Source organism: Corapipo altera, unplaced genomic scaffold (assembly GCF_003945725.1).
Source record: "Corapipo altera isolate COAL_440 unplaced genomic scaffold, ASM394572v1 64, whole genome shotgun sequence".
Taxonomy (NCBI): domain Eukaryota; kingdom Metazoa; phylum Chordata; class Aves; order Passeriformes; family Pipridae; genus Corapipo; species Corapipo altera.
Genome location: NW_020884893.1, coordinates 5,814,338 through 5,837,363, shown reverse-complemented (window position 1 = coordinate 5,837,363; position 23,026 = coordinate 5,814,338). Strand labels below are relative to the sequence as shown.

The window sequence follows — 23,026 nt, the reverse complement described above, 5'->3', positions numbered from 1 at the left end:
CTGTGACACCAAAGTCACAGGAAACTTAGCACGGACATGCAACATTACCTTTTCTTTGTAGAATATAATATAGGGTGGATCCTCCATTAGAACAGTTTATTTACTAATTCCGGCAAAAGTCAATGCCATAGAAAAAAAGCCTTACCTACTAAAAGGTGTGTACAACCATTACACAATGCTGTGGTTAAAACTGGGATTCAATTCCTGGGCAAAGTTCACTGTCCCATGGAGTTACACATTTCATAATAAGAGTTTTAAATAGGTCACTGACTTACAAACCTAATGATTAAAGGTCAAACCAAGCCAGCTTCTAACTGTAAAATTGTATCTCAGAGGACATTTGCTTCCCAGTGTGTTCAGCTTTTAAAAATAACACTGACCACTGGTTTCAAATCCCTTTACAGACCTACTCTGCAAGGTGGGGGCACAGGAACTTTCCTTTCCTGACAGCCAGGCAGTTCTGCTGCATTCCACTGACCGACCACATTGGAACAGGGCAAGGTCACAGGATGGCAGGGCAGCTCTCTGCATTCCAAGACAAACTGCACAAGCTGATTTTCTCCTTCCAGGAGAGATAAATAGACAACAAATTGATTTATTTTTCACTGCTCATATCTGAAATCAAGTGACTATTACTGACTGTAAGGCCACTGGGAGAAGGAAACTCATGGCATCTTTTCATTCCCGCTGTGTTTGTGCAGGGATACCAGAATGTGTTAAATTTGTCAAATCAGACAGTTTAATAAGCCACTTACTTGAATAGGGAAACATCTGCATTCCTAATGGTGTGAACAAGTGTTAATTATTGCTTGCTATTTTAGGGAAAATATGCTGATGATATCACAAAGGAAACACATACCTACAAATAGTTGAAGATATTCTCCAGTTACTGGCATGTGTCCAGAGCTGAATACAAAACTCTTTGGGAGAGGCCAGAGTACTCAGCACTTCCCATAACTGAGTCAGAAATATTTTCAGCAAGGATTCAGTCTCATTATCAACAGTTTTTCACACTTAGAAAAGAAGAATGATGCTGAAATATTTTGAGTTGCTGCTTATAGTAACCTTACATTTCTACCAGCACAAATTAAACTGGATGTTGCTGCAAGGTCACTGGGAAGCAAATTTTTATTTAAGAAACTTCTGTCAAGTTTGAGCTTACATTATTCCCCTTTGTTAAGAGTTTCAAAACACTACAGCATTTGAGAAATGTGCCAACACACTAATCCTTACCCACAATCTACAAAGTGCCTTTGGTTAAAAGTCCTCGGGAACATAATATTACACTATTTCTCTTTTATTTCTACTTTCATTGCACAGAAGCTCAATCTGCTGGTACTAGAACAGCTCAGATGGAATCCCTTCACACAGCTCCTCATGCAATTTAGGGAGGAAGAACTCACTTCTGGTGAGAGCACCAAGGTGGGAGCTGGCAGATATGTGCTCCCTGTTCCACCAAGATTCCTCTGCAATTTTAAACTGAACAGTGTTCCTCTGCTTCTTCAGAGTGGAATATATGGAAAGAAGGTAATTCATTAATGGATCAAACTTACTGGTAGCATAAAAGGCTCACAAAGAAATCTTCTCCCCCATTCCATCACTCTCCCGGGGCAGTGGAGAGCAGTAACAGAGGCGGTTCATCCACCAGTTATTTTTGTAGACCTCTGGCTAAGAAGGAAAGTTTAATAAAACTCTGAGAAATTTCCTTTGAGCCTTAAATTAGGGTTTGGAAAATATCTTTCGTACCACATCATTTAGTTGCTTTTTGTTCAATGAATATATAGTAAACTTGAACAGTCAAATCAGATGACCCGATTGCCTTACAAGGTGCTAAGAACAAACACCTGGGACCACACTGCAATTTTGCTGCCTCCTTTCAGGTTGGAAACAAAAAGCCTGGTTTTGCCAGAAACTTCCACCAGCAGAAAAGGGTGTAAGATAAAATACTTCTCCTCATTTTCAATTCAGACAAATCCTAAGGACAGCTCGCTAACCATCTTACAACCTTTCTGAAGAAGCAGACACTGTGTTCGTAAAAGTATTTGTAGACTCATAATACAATTTACATTAAAAAAATCTAACACATATACTTCAGAGATTAACTGAAAGTTCTGTTTATTTGTTGGGGCTTCCTGGGAGGTTAAAAAAAAGTCTTAAATTTTACTGGAACACTGAAGAAATGTCATGTACTCTCCAAAGACAAGTTGAAAACCCTGACCAAGGTCAGCTACAGGTCCAGCAGGGCTGTGGCAGGATCAGACCTTGGAGTCACACACAGAACAAATACAGAAGCAAAGACCTGCCCATTCACACACCTTCAATCCCACACAAGCTCTCACCAGCTTCCCTCCCAGTCTGGAGCCTGTGCTCATGGATTTCCCTCAGGATTTGGGACCTGACATGTCCCTTAAATTCTGTCATAACTTCATAAACTAAGGAGGTACATTCCCTGTTGCACTGTTCCATGTAAAAGTCTCCCTGTTGGGAAGTCACAGATGGCTGCATGGGAAAAGGTAACTTTGCACAACATAGCCACACTACAACAGTTTGTATTTGGTACTGTAAAACTGAAAAACAACTTTACATTTAGCACATGTAAAAAGAGCAAAGACTACTCCACAGAATCAAAATGTAAAACAGATCACAATAATTTTCACTTTTTTCTTTTTAGCTACTTCCATGCTCATTCAAGTTCAACCTTTACTCATTTAACATGACATAAATTAAAAAGCCAAAGTCATTACGCTTTCAGAAGCAGGTTTACCATCACATTTCCAAGTCTTTGTACAAAAAGACCAAGGGCAATTTTTGTTGTGTGCCCCAAACCCATGTTTACAAGGCAATTAGCACATTTACATGTTGCTCAGTCTTCATAAAGCCCCTACAGAAACTCTTCTCAAGCCATTGCAGTACCAGGGAGGCTCACAGGTATAATTTTATTTCATCTATGCATACACCAATATTTTGTGATAGTCTCTTACTGTGATTAAAACCAGAAAATGCTTAAGAATTTCTATATTAAATTAGGCCTATTTCCTGTTTAATTCAGCTGACAGCTCTTCTATTTCAACATAAATTGAATTAATCTGTTCTTGTTCTTTAAGACTGCTCTGAGGAAAACAAAGAAGATGCATCAAGAGAAATCAAGTCACGATTTCTTCAAATGAATTTTTAAGCACAAACTTCTGAACCTATAAATATGATATGGTATAGTGGGACTTTACTGGATAAAAGTACAAGTTCAGAATAAAGCATTAGCATCTACTTCAAATGCTAATCAAATAAATTATTAATAAAGCAAAATATAGGGTGAGGTTTTAGTACTATAAAAGCAGCTGCACTACAGAAAAGATATGCAGATAATGCACATTGTCTAAAGTCCTGGACTGCACATTCTCCAATTTAAGGAAATTTTTTGTGGAATTTCAACAGAACTATGTGACAACCTCAGTGAAAGCACTGCAGAATTCAAAGGGCAGAAATAATAAAAAAACAAACAAAAAAATCACTGCCAATAAATAGGTTAGCAATGTACAAATTTGCTAGATATTGACAGTCATATATCAAGAATAAAACAGTCATATCAGGCATCTATCCATGTGGACAACAATCAGAGATTTCAGGAGATTCATTTGCAAATCATTAGTAGTTATACATGTTTTAATTATGAGAAACAGAAATGAAACCAAGTGGTTGCCTCACAGACTCTATACTAAAAGAAGGCTTCAAAAGAACTCTTTAATTAAACTGTATTCAAGAATTTATTTCTGCTATTAAAGCACAGGAGAACCAGCTTTACATAAGTCCTGTTAAACTCTGACCAGGTAAACTCAATTGGATTATCTGGAAGCCCATTAAGGAGGAGATGCTCTGTAGATGAGATAATAGAGATTTAAAAAAGAGTAAGCAAGGATTATTTCAGAGGATGTAGCACCACATCACTGATACTGTGTGTAAGACTTCCCATTCCTTTCTGTTAACACCATTAACATCCTCAAGGTAAAAATACTTTACGTATCTGTATTTTCTACCAGTTTTGCACCTCAAGATGCAACTTGAAGATACATATTTATCACTCTTTTACAGGTAACAAGATACAGAGGGCACTAAAACCAAAAAGTATAGAGGACATTGAGGTGTCTTGCTCAAAATCATAAAGAGAATCTGGACAAGAAAACGCTGGAGCCCCAGTATTTTTTCTGTGGTAACTATCCAAATTGCATACAATATTATCCAGACCCAAGAAACCAAGCTCTGTCTCCCACCTTTCCCAGCTTCCCATGTGTGTATTCACTGAAGAAAATATTTTGCCTACTTCCAGACCCTAAAATCTGTGACATTTGAGATATCCCCATGGGAAATGTCCTCCACCGCAGTGAGTATGTTTGTCATTGCATCATAAAGCCAGTGATGCTGTCAAACCAGAACAGCTCTCTTCTTCTTCTTCCATGATGTATTTAGAGAGGAATAATAATATATCTATCATTATACACATCAGGGTGATTATCTGGAGGGACAGATAATTTTGTTCCATTCCCCACATGATTAAGGAACACTTTTGGCAGCAAAGAGATCCCAGTTCTCATCTTTTCTTACTGAGACTGTATTATCTTGTCACCTTCTTGAAGATTTTGGTGGCAAAATCATTTAAGGACTCCAACCCCACCCTCTGACCCCGCTGCACGTTAATGCATCACACCCCGTGCACCGCCCCCTTTGTACCACACTGCCCATGGGCCAGGTTGTAAATCTGCCCTCAAAACTGATCACTGTTAAAAATAATCTCCCCAAAATAGAAGAGTGAAGGAGTAAGGGTTACCAGGGTTATTTTTAACCCGCACTGGTTCAATGGTCTGATTTACACCGGCGACCCACCGGAGGTTTTTTTGGCCAAGCGTGGGTGGCACATCATGGTGTGGAGGAGAGGGAAGGGATGGCTGTGGGCACATGGGATGCTAAGCTGGGCTTTGAGGCTGAAGCCAGCATGTGGTAAAGCCTGGCCTCAAGGACACCACTCAGAAACCAGAATAAAACTATTCAGCAGCAGTGGTAGTGGGAGATTCAAAATAACTACAATGGAGCAGTGTAGTAAAAAATAGATGGGGACCAAGAGACCTGCAGACAATTTCATCAACACCCTAAAAATGATCACATCTCTTCTAAACAGCCTTGATATAGGCTGGAGTCATTGCCCTGTTATTCTGCCTTTCAACAGCTAATATTCTGATTCTACTACTTTTTGAATACCATCTTGCTGAATTTATAACAGTATTTTCAAGAGACATCTTCCTCGTTTGAGTCCAGACCAATTAAAAATAGGCAGTCATAAATCCTGCCCTGCTATTTTTAATACTTCATTAAAACCTGAGAATTATAAAGGGACTATGACCCAAAATAAAGAGGTTTTATTTTGTAGCTTGGTTCAATTTGGTTGATCATGGAGTGTGAAATGTTGAAATAATGATAACATTTCCCTCCCTCTTCTAAAAGAAATTTCCCTTCCTTTTCTAAAAGTAAGAGCAAAAGAAAGTGATGAGAAAAAGGCCACTATTTTAGTTGGTACTGGGGATGAAGAAAATATCCTAACCACTGTCTGGTATGCAGAAGAGGAATAAAAATATCACCTTTATTACCCAGCTAACCCAACATCACCCGACATTTGAGACAGATATACAGCTAGCCTTAATTACTGAAACTACTTCTGAGGTTGATTTTTGACACTGAAAACACGCACATAAAACTGTGTTGAGCTAAATGCATCAAAGGACAACAGTGATGGAAATGCCATTTGGAAGCTTTAACTACACATTTACTTACTAAATACTGCAATATTTTAAAACACCAGCATGATTATGTGGACAGGATTCTTTTCAGTCAGTACTACCCTTTTCCTTTCCCCATATGCTACTACTTGTATTCAAGAAATCTAACTTCTTAATACCAAGTGTGCTGAATTAATAGATCTCCAACATACTCCATTTCCAGCTTTGAAGGGAATGTTTAACCTAGCATTGCTCTGTACCATTATTTTTAACTCAAGCTGTTGTTTTTTAGGGTTTTTTTCATTTAGAACAATATGGTCTACACAAACGACACACATTTCCTGTAAGTCAAAAACTGCAAAAGCAAACAGATGGAGATACAGACTAAGAAAAGAATTAGAATATCAGAATACAAAAGTTGATCTTTGAATCCTAGATTACACGGGGAGGCAGATCCCTGTATTGGCATCTCGCTGTAAAGCTCCCACATTTTTCTTTACTTTCTGCTGCCTTTCACACCACACTGACCCTTGGTTGGATATCTGAATTCTACCTCCACCTGTGCAACAGGGAATTATAAACACGAATTCTGGGGTGTATTCTAAACTTCATTTTAACTACTCCAGTATGTACAGAAGTAGGCCTCATGTTCTAAAGAAGATCTCCTGTAGCTGGAGAAGAAACTCCACGATCCTGGTGCTGATCCCTGTACATCTGTGCACTGCCTTCTGGAGAGCTTGGCAAATTCATGTTTAGGAAAAGGGTATTTAAAGGGAAGCAAAGCAGCCCTGTATTTAGAAGAGTATGGTGCTAAGTACTTGCAGTCCTCAAAGAATACCCCCTTGGTAATAAATGTTCTTTCTCCCTACCTTCCTGTTCTTCCCACAGCAGAGAGGAGCAGTATCAAACACAATACTGAGGAAAGTATGCCCTCAAAACAGCTGAAATAGGATTCCCCATGAAGAAAATGGAGGAGGCAGAAAGCAAGTTCTAAAACCCAAAACAGTCAGCATCACACAGGACTAACATTGCTAAAAATTGCCCTCCCTCCTCCTACATCCATACTCTAGACAGGAAAAGTTCACCTGCCACTTTATGAAATTCTTCTCCCGCTGTACTCGAGGAGGAAGTAGATAATCAAGATTTCCTTAGATATAAAGAATAACTACCCACAAGGCTATTCTTTCCACTTACAGAAACTTATTTTTCTTCAAAATACTTTTAATTAATCTGTAACAAAATCAAAATTATTTCTACAGATGTACCCAAGGACTGTGATTTCTGACACTACACACTGGCATCTAGGGACACTCCAGACCTTAACTTGATTTAAATCATGCAATTAAAATGCAGGTTCAGTTTTTTCATGTACCAAAGGACTATAACCTACATTCAAGTTCAGAAATCAGAGACATATTCACTTATGTAATCACCCAGGGCAGAGAGAGCCACCAGTAGTCCTTCAACATTTGTGGCTAATGCACATCCAGTTTAAAACCTCAACCCTACAAACATTTACATATGAAATAGTTAATCATGTCCAAGAAGGAAGCCACTAGTCAAAGTTATGCACACGCCTAAAGCTCTGTAGACTCAGGGCTTAAAAATTTAAGACAATACCTTTGCTCAGAGAAGAAAAACTAGTTTTATGGGAGCACTGTTATTCCTGAAGTCGTGTGTCATTCAACACAAAGACTCTTCACTGAACTTGAAATTACTTATGCACCTTTTAAGTATGTTTCTACTGCTTCAGACAGCAAGGGTTTCCTGTCATGTATCCTACCAGATGTAATACATAGTGAACACTAATTTTTATATAAAAACCAGTAAAGGTAACACATACGTATTTGGCTTGTTCACTTACCCCTACACAGTTACCCCTTGCTTTCAGAGAAAAGAAAAATTTAAAAAACCCCACTGCACTCCAACTGAATGGAAGAAAAAAAAACCCCAAGACAGAAGAGACAAGGAAAATCAAGTATTTCAGTACGAGGCAGGTCACGGGAACTTGTTACAGCATTGTTACAGCTCACAACCTGAACTATCACAAACAATGGCAGCAGGAGAGCTGTGGGCACCCAGCCAGTTCAGGAGCACATAGGGTGTTGTAAGGAACCACTGTCTTCTCTCTCCAGTATTCTCCTAAAACTATATTCAAAGCATGAGGGTTTTTGGTGCCCTTAGTAGTGGAGATCATCCATGGAGGGGCCAAGTATTCCCATGGATAACACTGACAAATGTTTACATTAAAGAGGTGTCACACTAAAAATCTCAAAATATCCAATTTATCTAAGATGCTTTAAGACAAAATGACAATTACTACATTTTATGTGCTAGAGAAGAACTATACATCTCTCCCTCCATCAACCTGTCTGTACTTGTTGAACTTTGAAAATTACTGGATTTGAAGATTACAGTATTTCCAATCAGTTGCTAACACCATATGACTTCTGCCTTGTATGCAAAGTATGTTTCTGGTTGTTTGGTTTTTTCCTTTTGATAAAGGCTGACCAAAGCAGAGAAACTCCTAGAAGTGGCAACAGGTGGAAAAGGTAACTGTCACTGGTTTGACAGAGTAGTTTGTTCAATAATGTTTACAAATCAAGAGTTACAAAACCTTGCTGTGGTGCAAACTATCCCACATCTCACTGTTATTTGCACTTGCACTTTCATTTCAAGCATCTGCTCAGTCCTAGATGGACAAAAAATTCTGGTGTAAATGAATCATGATTTTGATACATCACCATAAATCCTCCCCTCAGCCCCCTGGAACACTGCACAGAGAGAGAAATACCAGCTTTGAAACACTGCTGTACTGCTGCAAGTATAAGGTACTTCATGGTAATTAATAAAAATATCTTCTCGGTGTTGAAGAGTTCAGTGTTTGCAAACTGTATTTCCATGGGCTTCTGCTACTTAGCCTGCTTGAGATACAGGAGAAATTAATCACTGTGAGTGGGCACAAAGTTATATCATCAACTAAATAATTATCCTTTGTGCATTTACTCTGGGTCTGCTGGCACCTTGAATGATTAACCAGACTGGGAGGGCTGAGGCAAGGACGTGTGCGTGGAGCCTCTGTAGAAAGTCTGGCTGACACAGAGTCTGAATCAGCAAGAAAACTCCACTGTTCTTCCAAAAGGGAGAGATTCAGTATCACTGAACACCAGCTAATCATCAACAGAGTGCTGAGTGCATCTTCACTCCTTCTGGGCAAGGCAATTCCCAACAATATCCAAACTCTACACACAGCACTGTCCATCCGTGTCCACCTGTAGCTGATAATTTCACAGAGTACAAAAAGCAGAAAAGCAGACAAGGGTTTCTGCATTCCTAAAGGATCAGCTGAACATTCTGGTCGTGTCATCAGACACTTACTTGATTAGCATTGACCAAAGGCACGTCCTTCAGTAATTCTCAAAGAGCAGCCCACTGTTTTGGGGAAATATTTACTCCAGTGCAGTGAAATACAAGCCTGTGCAGAAAGGCCTGGCTGCAGCCAGGGGTTACTCACCGGTGGGAAATCAAAGTCTATCTGGTTGGCTAAATTTAAGATGTAGTCGATTCGAAACTGGTTCTCTGGGTTGGCTAGTTCCACTGGAGGGGCCAAATTGCCCATTGCTGTCACTATTGTCTGCAAAGACAAAAAAGTAAAATACTGCAGAGAGTGTCTAAACAGCCATTTTGAATAAGTAAAAACAATGGCTCCTAAGCTTACCTCTATAGCTTCTTTAATATTGTTTTTAATATCCTGGATTTTCATTTTCTTCTCCCTGTAATAAAAAGATACATTATTAAATTCAGAAGCCACAAAAGCAGAATATCTTTTTAAAACCAAACATGAACTTGAAAAATATCAAAACTTTATTGTCCCTATTGACTGAAGTGCTTTCAGTCACTGAAGACTTTTATAGAGACTTGATTAAATATCTCAAAACTTCTCTACTGAAACAGTAACATCTATTTGCATCCAAAAATCAGCATCTAATTATGCTTAAATAAAAATTTATTGCAGCCTTAGAGTGGGACTAAGACATTCTGCAAAATCAAACAGATTTTGATTCACTTGAATGCAAACACTAGACAGGAATGAAAGTTCTTTAGAAATGTATAAAGTGGAAACAAACAGAAAGAAAAAAAAGGTGTAAGTTATTAAAATTAGAAACAAATGAAAGGAGACCAAAGAACCTCAAAGTACAAAAAAATTAAAGCATTAAAGCACAAAATGGTGCCACAGCAGAACAGGAGAGAGCAGAGAGCTCAACCTGACAGAGACATTGAAACCAACAGTTTGGACACAAAACATAAAATAAATAGTAAAGGGTTAATCCAAGTATCTACAATTACCTCTTGACTACAAGGAGAGGAATAGGCTAGAACACCACTTGGAACAAGCACTATCATTTGGGATTCACTGCAGTCAAATTAACAAGCCTAACAGGCTGAAGCAAGAGTGCAAACCAGTGCTATGCTGCATTTTTATTGGCTTTAGTGTCAAATCTGACAACAGTTACTTTCAATGCTGTATAGTGCAGTCCAGTGAAATGCATGATCCAACATCTGGTAGAACCAGGAATCAGCACCCTCAAAGCATTACTAGTATTGAGTCTGTAAACTGTAATTTAATTGCAAGGCACTACGACAAAAATTTTACATTATTAATTTCTTGCTGTAAACAGCATAAAATTATTAGTTTGAGGTATACAAAGTTAGCCATGTCATTAATAAAATAATCCAGCTGAATTGTCTCAGTGACCTTTTAATCTTCATTAAACTGCTTTTATAGAACACTTTGATTATCTGAATATTTACACCAACTTTTAATTTTTTTTTTATCCTTTTGAAAACTAAGATTTTCCAGTTCAGTATCCCAGAAACTTTGAACTACCAACAGCACTTTTCCTTTTTTCACCCTTTTAAAGGTAGTAACCCACACTTTCGGCTTAAAGACCACAGCTTGAATATCTCACTTTACTGAGTTTATTCAGCAAACACATTGCAAATGCTTTTTGTCACTTTTTCCTTCCTATAATTATTCACAACCAACAACCAAAACGAAACTGAAAGCACATTCACCGACCAGGAATGCAGAAGAACAGAAGAAAAAAAAAATAAAAAGAAGTACTGCTTAAATAACAAGGCAGACACAGACATCCAAGAGTGGTGGGAATTCTGGTCATCAAATGAAAAATTAATGCAACTTCTTTAAAAAGAAGACAGGGTCGAGGAAACCCCCCCGTGGCAGCCGCACGTTCCGCTGCCTTTTAGGCACAGGCGTGGAGGATCTGATTCTACATTCCCCAGTTGTGACAGAATGATTGCAATGCCAGTGCTGCTCTTACACATGGAAAGCAAACAGCAGCATCAAATCATCGTGTTCAGGATGACTTGGCTGTGGAGAGAACGGGTCTGAATCAGCAGCAGAACTCTACCAACAGAAACAGGATTATCCCCAAACATCAGCTGCTCACCGCTGGCCACGGACCCTCCGCGGTTTGGGGCAGGGTGGGGAAGGTCAGGGGAGCTTGATGCGGCGAGAAAATGAAATTATCGATAGTCAGATGAAAATTCTTGGGTTTCCTTTGACTCTTTCACCTACCTACAGACCACCTTATTCCTGAAGACCACCAGTTTTTTGCTCTGTGCATTTGGCACCACTGATGAGAACAAGGCAGCGACCCAAGAAAGGCCAAAAGCACCAAATTAAGGAAAATAAATAACACAGGAAAAGAGAGGAAAAACTGAGGGCTTTTCACCCTCTTCCTTCCTATCTTCCACGCTTTCCAGGCCTTAAGAAACTCTCCATTCCACAACCAAGACTCAGGGTAGGTGCAGAAATCCTGTATTTTTCAGTTGGTACACGTACGGTTGCAAACCCATCATCTGCTTTCTGTTTTTAAAAAACATGTTTCATTAATAAAAATATGTAAATAATGGCATGAAAGCAGGAAATGTTTATCAATGAGAGTGTAAGCAATTTGTCTGGCTTTATTTTGCCTCCGATTTTCAGCTGGATCTTCAACTTAATGAACATGTATCTGGATTGTGCCCTGTTGAGATCAAAAGGGCAACTGATACGCTGAAAGCCAAGTAAGACATCAGTATTTTTAAAGAATTATCAGTCATTTTGCTTCAGTTTGGAACATCATCAGAAAGACAGAAGTTTAGGAAGTTGTTTTGTTTTTGTTATAAAGCAAATTGTAGCTATTCTCTCTCCCCTGGAACACTTGGGATTAACTGTCTCAAAGCCTCAGAGAGGTGCACATTTACCTGACTCTACAACAAACCACATTATTTTTATCACAGGTTTCAGTCAAACTTCCACATTTACACCTCTCAGCTGATCCTCATGCTACTAAACAGCACTGCGAGGTGATAATGAATATGGAGAAACATTAAACTCCAGCAATTAACAAACTGCTCGATAACCATCATCATCTTTACAACAAGGATACTCAGAGTTCCTATTTCTGGTGTTGTTGCCATGGCCCTATAGCCTGCCCAGTAAACAAGGACTCTTATTACACAGCAGTGAATGTATCACTGCGTTTTGTGTTTTGTAATGTTTACTAGGCATAAACTTTCCATGACAATGAGACACTTTATTCTTCTGGAACTCAACATGTTCATCAATCACCCATCCAAGAGTAGTTTAAATACAACTGTAACTTCTCACCAAGAAAAAAAATAAAAATAAGGTGACATTCCTTTTACTCAGGGACTGATGAGATGCAGCACACAAAAGCTACAACCCTTTGCCTTCCCAGAATTGGGGTTTTTTCTTCAGAAATCCCAGCCAGGTTGCACCTCAAATTTCCCCAGAAAAGACACAATATTCAACTTAGAAACATACTCTCGCTTTTTAAATTTCTTATTTCCAGGTGCTGGCACAAAACCACAAAAGAAAAAAAGCTGGGCTCCCAAAAAGTTTTCCTCTGGAAGATCCCAAGTAGGCCAGGAATGGCACTGTGCTATCCTGGTTAACTAAAGACTGATGTCTCTGCAGGCCTATTCTGTATCTTTAGATGCCATGGGTTAATAAGGTCATACTTTTAATCTTGTTTAAAACTTTTGCTTAGGCTGTGTAGGGTAGGCCAAACAAAGCATTAAACTCTATTAGTTGAGGATTAGAAGAAAAATCTCAAATCCTGCTGTTTTCAATATTTAAATGGGCCAAAGCAAAGCTGCACATAGCTTTCAGGAAAACTAATAAAGTCTATTTTAGGTACTACAAAAAAAAAAAAAGACGACATTTTAATTCAAGTAACATTAAATTAGAATGACATAAAAGGTCAGGAAAATCAAATATTCCTTGAAAACCAACCTAATCAGTATTTAGTAAAGAACTCCTCCACCTGTAGCTGAGTTTTACTTTTAAAAAGGTAACATTTTTACTCAGACTTTATCAAATCCAATGTAAAGAACACATTACCAAACAGATTATCAGAAAGCAAACTAATTTAATTTTAATGTTCATTTTTGGTTTACTTTCCAGATAATATGAATAACCATTAATTGGAAAAAAAATTTAAAGTTTAAAAAGAACATTCCAGAGGATGAGGATTCAGTTCACCCTGAAACCTTCTACATCTCACAGGTAGAAAAATAATTTTTAAAAAAGGTGCTGAAATGAATGGCCAAAACAAAACATGTTAAAGAATTGGGGGGAGACACAGATGGACAAATAGGGAGATGACAGGACATAACCCCTTAATGCCATTATCCTAAAAGCCAAGACGTTTGAATTTCTTGGTCCCTGTTGACTGGTTAAGAAACCAAACACCTTGTTGGAAAGTTCTATAGCTCTGGAAAGTACATAGAGACTATTTTAATAAGGGACCTTAAAATGTAATCACATTGTTCTTTACAAGGTTGTGAACAGCCCAGCTTCCATCACCTCCAGTGATCAGTGTCACACAGAAATTACCTTTATTCCTGAAGCACTGTCAAACTTCCCTCACTCCTGAAACCTGCTGACACAACAACTCCAGGGAGTGCAAAACTTCCCTTCCCCGTGCAAAGCACTGCAGTTCAGTGAGTCAATTCACAAGTGCCAGAGCCAGAATGAAAATCTTACAAAACAATTCAGTTGCTTCTGGCTTTTTATAGGAGAAAACGTGTAGCACACACGTGCATCTCCCTGTTTTCAGGTATTGCCAACAAATGGGAATGCACAGGGAAGTAGCCACGGGCTGTCCCCTTTTGCTCACCTTCAAAAGCCCATCACAATTACACATGGAAGCCAACGACAAGTTAACAGATCAATTTTGTTTTAAAACACAATTTGGTTCTTTGACAGGCAGTCATGCACTTCACAGGCATGCGAGCTTTAAACATGTCTATTCATCTAAATACGGGGTCTTTGATGCAGTGAAACATCTGATGGATTTCATAAATATTCCATGAAATCTGCATTAGAATTTGTTTACTGCACCTTATGGAAGTTAACAGAAATGCAAACAGCACTACCTGCCAATCCACCTCAGAAAACAGAGCTGTGCAGTCAAAATCTTCAGACACAAGACTACGAGCAAGGAAATTCAATTAAGGTTTTGCTACCAATCCACATCACAAAAATCCCGCAGTACTTCACAATTCAACAAAGAGATAAATTTGGTTTAGCAGCCTGGGTTATTTCTAACAGAACATGCAATTACCTCAAAATATAACAGCTAGAACGGCAAACAGGGCAGAGGCCAAGTTAGAGGCACTTGAAAATGGGGAAAAATAGTTGCTTAAGAGTATTCAGGGTGAAGCTGAAATAATTCATGTTAGACCTATGACAGAGTTCCAATTTTACAGACAAAACTGCTAAAATGCAATAGCAAAACCCACTGAGTATCTTCTGCAAGTTGAACACCATTTCTATCACACCACTGAGATACCTCAGTAATTCTGACAACTTCAAAGAGATTTTCTATTTTGTCCTGTTCAAGACCCAAAAGGACAAACCCTTGCAGTACCACAGGGCAGGAGCTGCCACGCAGCAGCTCCACAGCAGTAACTCTGTACAGCTTTCGACAGGAAATATGATTTACTTGAGTCCTCACTTGCAGCAGAACTGGAAGAGATTTTCTAACCACATTAATACTTTGTTCCCTTCCTGCTGCTGGCTGCAGAGCCATAGTTTCCCCTCCCTACCCGTGTTCTTTCTTCAACACCACCTTCCTCCTCCCATCATCACTTTGCAAATTCTTGGGTTTATTTCTCTGAGATTCTGGGTATCACCAGATTGTACCATCCAGCTACCAAAGATGATTTACTGTGAGAGGAAATAATAGCTATGAGGATAAACTATTTGCTTTCTCTCTAAACAAATAACACCTTTTGGAAAATGAAAAACCCAACAGGCTGAGTAATTTTGTCATGGTATACTTCGAATTAAACACACAGTTAAAAACTGGTAATGTTGCACAGATCTAATTTTGACCTAAATTATTTGGGAGAACTTAGTTCAATTATCCCCTGTAGCATAATCACTTTCTCATAGAATATGTGATGCAATATATAGAATAGACAATACATAAAGGGCTTCCACAAATTCCCTTTTAAATATTGGAAAAAGCACTCTAAATTGCTTTACCATTTCTTGTTTCAATATATTACCATCTTTACCTTCATGAGTTATATGTACATCTTACTATGTGGCCATAAACAGATGAACGTGATAAGAAATACAAGCACAAAGTGATACCTTCTATTAATGGAACAACAGAACTATTCTCTAAGTTAAAAGTCAAGAAATACAAATTATTGAAGCATCAACTAAAAAACACATCACATCTCTTTGAAAGCAGAAATTCTGTTATTTTCCATCATTACTTGCACTGCAGTGTTAGGGGTCAGGGGTGACTTGTCCAAAAACTCTACAAAAGGCATCCCTGAATATAAATCTAATTAACTCAATATTTAGTTTTATTTTATCTCTGCCCACTGTGACAGGCCAAGTGTAAAGGTTAAAGGGCAACTTTATTGAGCCTCTACAAACATTCTGATGCAGAGACTGGTTGTGGGCAGGCTTTGCTCCTGATGGAGTTCCAGGAGCCAGGAGGGTGGTTGGACACGCACCTGAAGTCTGTCCCAGGGGCTGCTCCTGCAGCACATGGAACCCTGGTCATTCCACCTGCCCAGGTGGATGTGGCACAGAGATGCTACTCTGGCTCTAAGCCACCTTCAGGCTCCCCTTCAGCTTTACAAATTCCTACATAAAACCAGTTTAACTGGTTTACAGTCCCTTTATACCTGTCAGTGGCACAAAGAGACCATCACAGACACAATATTAAGAAGCATAACTCTGCTTATCCTGCTCCATTTACTTCAACTAATTAACTAGCAATAGTTTAGGTAAGGGATGAAAACAGAACTGTTCACAAAGAGCTCTGTGATGTATGAGGCTGACAAAGGCTCTTTAATTCATACTGTACAATTAAACACCTTTGTACATTGCAAGTCTGGTCTGTAGCTCCCCAGACATGCACACAGAGGGGAACACACTGCTCTCATTTTCTTGTTTTAAGTACAGGTAATTAAGCATATTACAATAAAAGATGTTCTCAGAAGTTTAGTATTATCTCCAGATACTTGATATAATAATTAACAAGGCTACAGAGTCTTTGGAGGACAATCTGATTCCTTTCTAGGCTGGGAGGACACCTCTCAGAACCAGCAGGAACGGGAGGATTCCAGTCAAATTGCTGAATCATCTTGCCTGGTGCAATTCACTACTTTGAGATAATCAAACTGTTGTCAGGAAGCACAGAGACTTTTCCATTTATTTATTTATTTAAGCATTGTGAATGTAGTCATTATTAACACAGACTAAAGGAAACATGCCCATCGGCCACCACCTTTTTGAAACACTTCTGTCCAGCTGTGCAACAGCACTGAAATACAGCACGTGACACCTCTCAGCATGGACCCTCCAGTGTTTCATGTTCTGCCTGTACATCCATCCCTCACAGCAGATCCAGGGGTCTCCTGAGCTACCTGACTGGGTCTATCCATCTCTGCATGTCCAGAAAATATCCTGTTGTGTGAGTACACACTGACCAGGCACTGCAGCACATGTGGATTAACAGCCCCTTCTGTTAAAATTGGGCCATTTGATGCACTGTTCGTCACTCCATCCTCGGCTCTGCAGAGCCTTTGCTTTAAAATACAGGCAGTCTTACAGGGAGCCTTGTTCTTACCTTGGTTTTCACTTTCAAAGCATTTTTGTCTAACCTTTGAAACACTGATTTCATGAGTGGCCTATGAGTTTCATTTGCTCTAACACTGTTTTGTAAGTGTCTGTATTCCAGTAACTCCTTCAGGTAGGATTGGGTAGGAAGCTTTTGAAAAGAAGGCAATCACATCCCAGAGCTCTTCAGGGGCTCATGCACAAGAATGAGAGGAATAGCTCCTATAATGGCTGATGACCTCACTGCTACTTAAAACTGAAAAAGTACATAGCTGGCTAAGTGCCAGTATTAAATGGAAAGAAGCCCTAAAATAAAAATGGCTGGAACACTGGACGCCAAGTAAGGACAAACACGAAGCGGCCAAAGCAGGATGCAACGCGGCAGGGAAAGCAGGGATGAGACAGGTGGAACATGGCTGGTCCTGAAAATACCTTGATTTTTTTTAGTGATTATGATCTCCATTATCATCGCAAACACTTCTGGCATATGATATTTTAGACAGGTGATCTGGAAAGTGCCTGTCTCTAATAGTGACAAAACCCAAGGTTTTTAATCCAAACCCCTACACGGTGGCAGGTAAGACACAGATGTCAGAAGGACACCAGCCCAACAGAAACAGAAAAAAGGGAAGGTTCAAATTCATACAAAATCTGTCCCACCAGGAACAAGGTGAATTCTACAAAACAAGCTACTTTTTGCTTACTGGGGACATATACTTTAGTTGTTCAAAAAACGTTACGTGCAATCTAAGTTCGCTAACATAAAATCTGGGAGAATTATTACAATATTCAAGTGCATGTGCTCATGGAATCCAATTTCAGTGCAATTTTATCACAGAAATTCTTACAGAACATCTCATCAGGGCGTAAAAATTCCCCCTGAAATACCCAGAAAAAATAAATCTTGTGAAATTTGTCAAGTATTGATAGATTTCAAGAGTTGTTGGGTATTTATAGTTCCAGGCCGTGTATGAATTTACTTTGATTGTGTATGTAAACTGCATTTTTAGAACACAGAGTAACTAAATATTGGAATGAGCAAATCTGAGCAAAATCTGTCCCTTGGAGACCCAGGTTGGAGCACAGGGAGGCAGGTGTAACACAGCACACAACAAAGCAAGGTGCTGACAACATTGGCTCTAATCCATCAAAGCACTTAAGCACATGTTTAATTTTAAGCACATGAGTAATTCTATCAACTTTAATAGGGCTACTCATGGTTTAAGTACTGTGATGGATGGGGGCCAGAATGTGCAGAACCTTTAAGAATGCCGCATGGCCTATGTTTCATGAAGAAAATATGGCATTCTCCCACCGAACAATTAAGTTATAAACGCTCTGAAAGCAAAATTTACCATAAATTGAACCCAGCTCTGCTCATGTAAACACAGAGGTGCAAGTTATTCCACAGTCTGTGAAGATAAAACACGATGAGGCTTCTCATGTGCAAGATGTTCATGAATTTTTACACTTTGCTTCAAAACAGGGGGATCAGTTAAGCAGCCTTATGGAGAAAGGACCAAGAATTTAGCTACTAGCGACACTTCTTAAATAAGATGCTACTAGAAGCAGTTTGAAAACATGAGTACTACAGCCTTTCTTGCCTGTACAGACACCAGTATAATACAGGTTCAACTGTAACTGGCTTAACAGTGCAGTAACTCCTCTCTAACATCAATTATTTTGGAGACTCAAAGCTCTACACATGCCTCTTAAATTAATGTTTTTAAGAAAAAATATTATTTATTTGAAGTATTTTATACAATTCTTCAATAAGTCAATATTGAGGATGTGAAAAAGAAAAAAAAAACAACCCACATCCACTCCAGGACAGCCTCTGTAAATCAGAGGTGACTAACTTGATCTCTAAACCACTCACAAGAGCATTCTTGGTCTTGTTTTATCTGAATATGGCTTCAAAGGATTGTTACCAAGTTTTAGAAAACGGCTTTCTAAGAAAGGAAAGAATTGAACCCTTTGAAAAATACTTAACAGACGTTGGTCAGGAGATCAAATGAGTCTCACTAAACAGTAACACACAAAGAATCATCTGGTTTTATCCCTGCACTCATAAGTCAGAAAAAAGCCACAGAAAAATTTTGGGACAGCCATACTGTCCCAAATGTACAGTGAATTTTAACAGCTTCTAATATGCTATCAAGTAATATCTGCTCTAAAACAAACAGTAGAGAAGAAATCAAAGTCAATTAAATGATCCCTGCACCAGGGACAACCCCCCCATATCAAAGGTAATGTTACAGTGTCTGTCTGCTACCACTTGCAGGCTTGTCTTGATTCTAATGTTGCCTCAGACCTTCAACCAAAATGTATTCCTTCCCTAATTGCTATCACTCAAAATTTGGTACAGTACGCTTTTGCTCTGACTGTTCCCCACAGAATTTGACATTAACACAGTTATTTCACTCCTTGATTTGTCAACAAATACGACTGAGAACAAATGTGTGTTTACGTTTGGGGTTTGCCATTATTTTGTTTTCCTTTCTTCTTGTTCTTTCTAATTTGATTTTTTTTAACTTGTTGGTGAACACGCAGCAAAGAGAACACAAAAACAAAGAGCTTCTGTGTGGACTGTGTTTTCTAAGATATCTTCACCAAGGGAATTATATACTACTACTTATTAGATGGAATTTATAGAAAATGAAGTACACTACTAGGGAACTTAAAATTCCCTCAAATACAATTTAAAAAGAAAATGCTTTGAAACTATGTCACTGCAGTCTCTACTTTTCATTAGAATTCTCAGCTTATTAAACCAGCGTGTCTACCAACACATTTTGTAGTGCTACTGCTGTTGACAGTTTTAATAATAATTTTGACAATTTCTAACTTGAAAAGCTTTTAAAGTTATCTCAATAGAGCATTTTAAAATTATTTTCATATAACAAATGAGTTTATCTTTGACTTCTAATACTTGTACTTCACTTGTGCACATCTATCACAGCAGAACTGTGTGAGAGCACAAGCTTATTATCCTTGTTGATAAGGGAATGGAGGCAAAGGGACCATGTCTCCAAAAGGCCATTCAGAATAACTACGACAGAAGTAAGCTTTTCTCCAAAAAACACTCAGGAGGTCAAAGCATCGTATCAGGTAAGAACAAACCAAAGAAAACCCACCACAGACTCTGCTTCCAAAAAACCTACACGGCAGTGAGTGAATCCCCAGCACAACACACAACTCTCAGCTCAAGTTGTCTTTATTTCACATATCCAATGCTTTTACCATTTTTAAAATAAGGAATGGGTTTTATCTTGTGAACTTCAGCGTGTCCTCACTGCTTCCATCAATGTACTGGTTAATCAGGGCTGTTATTCCAGATTCAAGCACAGACACAGTTGCTTCTGTTCCAAACCGGAATTGAAAGCAGTTTCTGCTTTATTCAGGATAGGTTTGAAATACTTTTCCAAAGTCCCAATCGTTGTTAAACGATCTTCTCTTACTCTGCCATGAGTGTCAGTGAGCTGCTAAATCCTCAACAGAGCAAGTCTACCAACATCCACCACAAATAAACCCTCAGCTTCCGTCACTCCTGATTACAGCTCACATGAAGCTTCACAGATCAATACCCAGCTTCATCTTTATCAGGGTTGGTAATGCCACAGGCACACAACTTCTTACTCATTTCTATGCAGTAAGAAGCTATTATATCATGACATGAGACAGCGAGAATTAACAGAAGCAAAATTCGGTATGAGCTAATTCCATTAAAAGAACATTTTTATCAGAAAATCAAAACTCCTGCATACAGAGTCTCAAGTAACCTCACTGCATTGCTGATTATGTTGCATGTCACTGGTGTTACTACTACATTTTTACTGAGACAAGACTGTGCTGAATCTCCAGGCTGCACAAGACAAGGACTGCACTGCCCATGGTAGCTGGGGAATGCTCACACCAGCCACCACAAAGCAACGCTGCTGAGAGCACTGAACAAGACCCACCACACGGAATCCGGCAGGGAAAGTCTTGCACAAGTCTCAGCATTGTTCTAAAAAAAGGTTTCAGCACTAAAAAGCTTGTGGGTCTAAACCAACATCTGCTTTTTCTTCCAGGAGGTCCCTCCCTTCCCCGGGTGAAGCCCTGGGCAGACAGGGACGGCAGCACCAAAGCTGCCCCAGCGTCTGAGGGAACACAAAACTTTCCCCTCTAGATTAACATGTTCCAGCCCTAAAGCCCTGAGGTACAGTAATGTTGGCTCAGTTACAGCCAAGGTCATTTGTATCAAGTTAAGGCTGCCCTCACCATAAAAGAAAAAGGTATAGTTTATATCTGTTAAGGGAGGAACAACCCGTGTGTTCACATCTCCTGCACAGTTCACAGGAAAATTCTGTGATTATTAGTCTTAAACAAAGAAGTCAAGGAAGCACAGACTCTCCTGCTACAAAAGGATGCTGGTTTTAAAATCTGATTTCTGATATTTTCCAATCTCCTATTGTTACAAACAACACATCTCTTCAAACTGTAAAATTCCAGGAGGAAGAGTTTCCATTTCACCTTACTTGTGCAATTGCCAGTGGTTTTGGCCAGATTCATGTTCTGAAAACATTTTCTCTGTTTTAGTCCTCCAAAGTAACAGGAGTAAAAAATCACTTAAATAAATTATGATCTTAAGAAAGGCAGTCTCTAAGTACAGCCAAATTAAACTTTAAACTCATCAAAACTAAATTAAAATTTAGCTGTTAGCATACTTTCCTCATATGCTCAGTAAAGGTCCAATGTATTTACACTCAGATGCCTTGACAGACTTATACAAGCAAAGTTACTCTCCTAACAGCCCAAGAACTAACACAAAAATTGTTTATAACCAACTTTCCATGCAAAAGACATGAACCATGTTGAATTTCAAAGCCAATACTGGAAAGAGTAAGCATAAGGCAAAAGTGCAAATAAAAAAACATTGTGCATAAATAAATTCTCCAAAAGCAACTCGACACCAAAACCAATGGGTCTCAAAGGCTACACCACACTGGTAACAAGCCCAAACTCAGATCTTTTCGTACTCTGGTGGCCCAGAGTTCAATGTGTATCAGCAATAGCTGCCTTTAAAGTATCAACACTGACTTCTATAATTATATTTAATATGATACGAGATATTTTAATTTCTTTTCCAGTTATTAAAAGTTTTGCACTAGCAGAAGTGAAAATGATATAAGAAAAGTATTTGTAAGTAAACATCAAATATTACCAGGCAACAACAACAAAAATACCCTCACTTCCTTCCAAGCACAGACAGTGATCATCACATTAAACCCATTAGCAAAATTCTTCAACCACTGTCAGGGAATATTGTTTCAGGCAACAGGTTCCACCTACCTGATCTTCTTGCTGGTCTGATTTTAGATGTCACTAAAAGACATCAAAAATACCTATTTTATTTCTAGCTATCTAGGGCTCTATTTACAGAAAAGTTGGAGTAATTTATTGAAAGAAGCTCAAGTTTCTGCACTGCTACTTCTGAAATAATTTTGCTCTGGATTAAGCAGAGAAAACAAAAATCTTCCTTCAATATAGAGAAGATGTAGAAATGAATCTGAAAACACGATACACATTTCCCTTACCTAGATATTGTATTTCCCATTATGTCTGTGTAGTAAGTGAACAATATATTCACAATTCAATTTTACAGTTCCTTAATTGTGTCTCAACCAGCTATTTTTAGTCACTGAAGCTTAAGCGAACACAGCACACAACTATGGTTTTTGGGCATACAGTCAGCACCGACTCCTGAACTCCTCCAAAGTCAGCCCTGAACAGACGGGGAGATGCAGAAACCTCTTCTCAGCTTCTTGTCTCATGTGCCTCACAAAACCTGCCTCTGTGCCAGCCAGCTGAATCCTACACCAATGGACTTTCCAAGCAATTTTTTTGGAAGTTGGTGGAGTAGTTTTTCCACCCGAGTTTTCTCTTATGCAAATTACTTCCCAACGCACACCAAGAGGCTGAGTCTTCTCTTCTTCTGGAGTTTGGATTCAAGCTGAGGACAAACAGATCCAGAGCATCTATGACCCAATTCACTGCCCAGTTCCCACTCGTGCAAAGCTAAGCCTGAATGTAAGAGGTACAA

At 38.9% G+C, this 23,026-nt stretch overlaps 1 protein-coding gene across 1 annotated transcript in view; it reads right to left on the bottom strand.

The window, feature by feature from the left end:
* Window positions 1-23,026, bottom strand: part of GNAS (GNAS complex locus) — a 140,545-nt gene that overhangs the window by 42,443 nt on the left and 75,076 nt on the right. The window contains exons 3-4 of the mRNA XM_027645789.1: window positions 9,481-9,535; window positions 9,277-9,396 (exon numbers count right to left, since the gene is read on the bottom strand). Of these exons, the coding sequence (XP_027501590.1) occupies window positions 9,277-9,396; window positions 9,481-9,535 (175 nt within the window). The remainder of the gene's footprint in view (window positions 1-9,276; window positions 9,397-9,480; window positions 9,536-23,026) is intronic.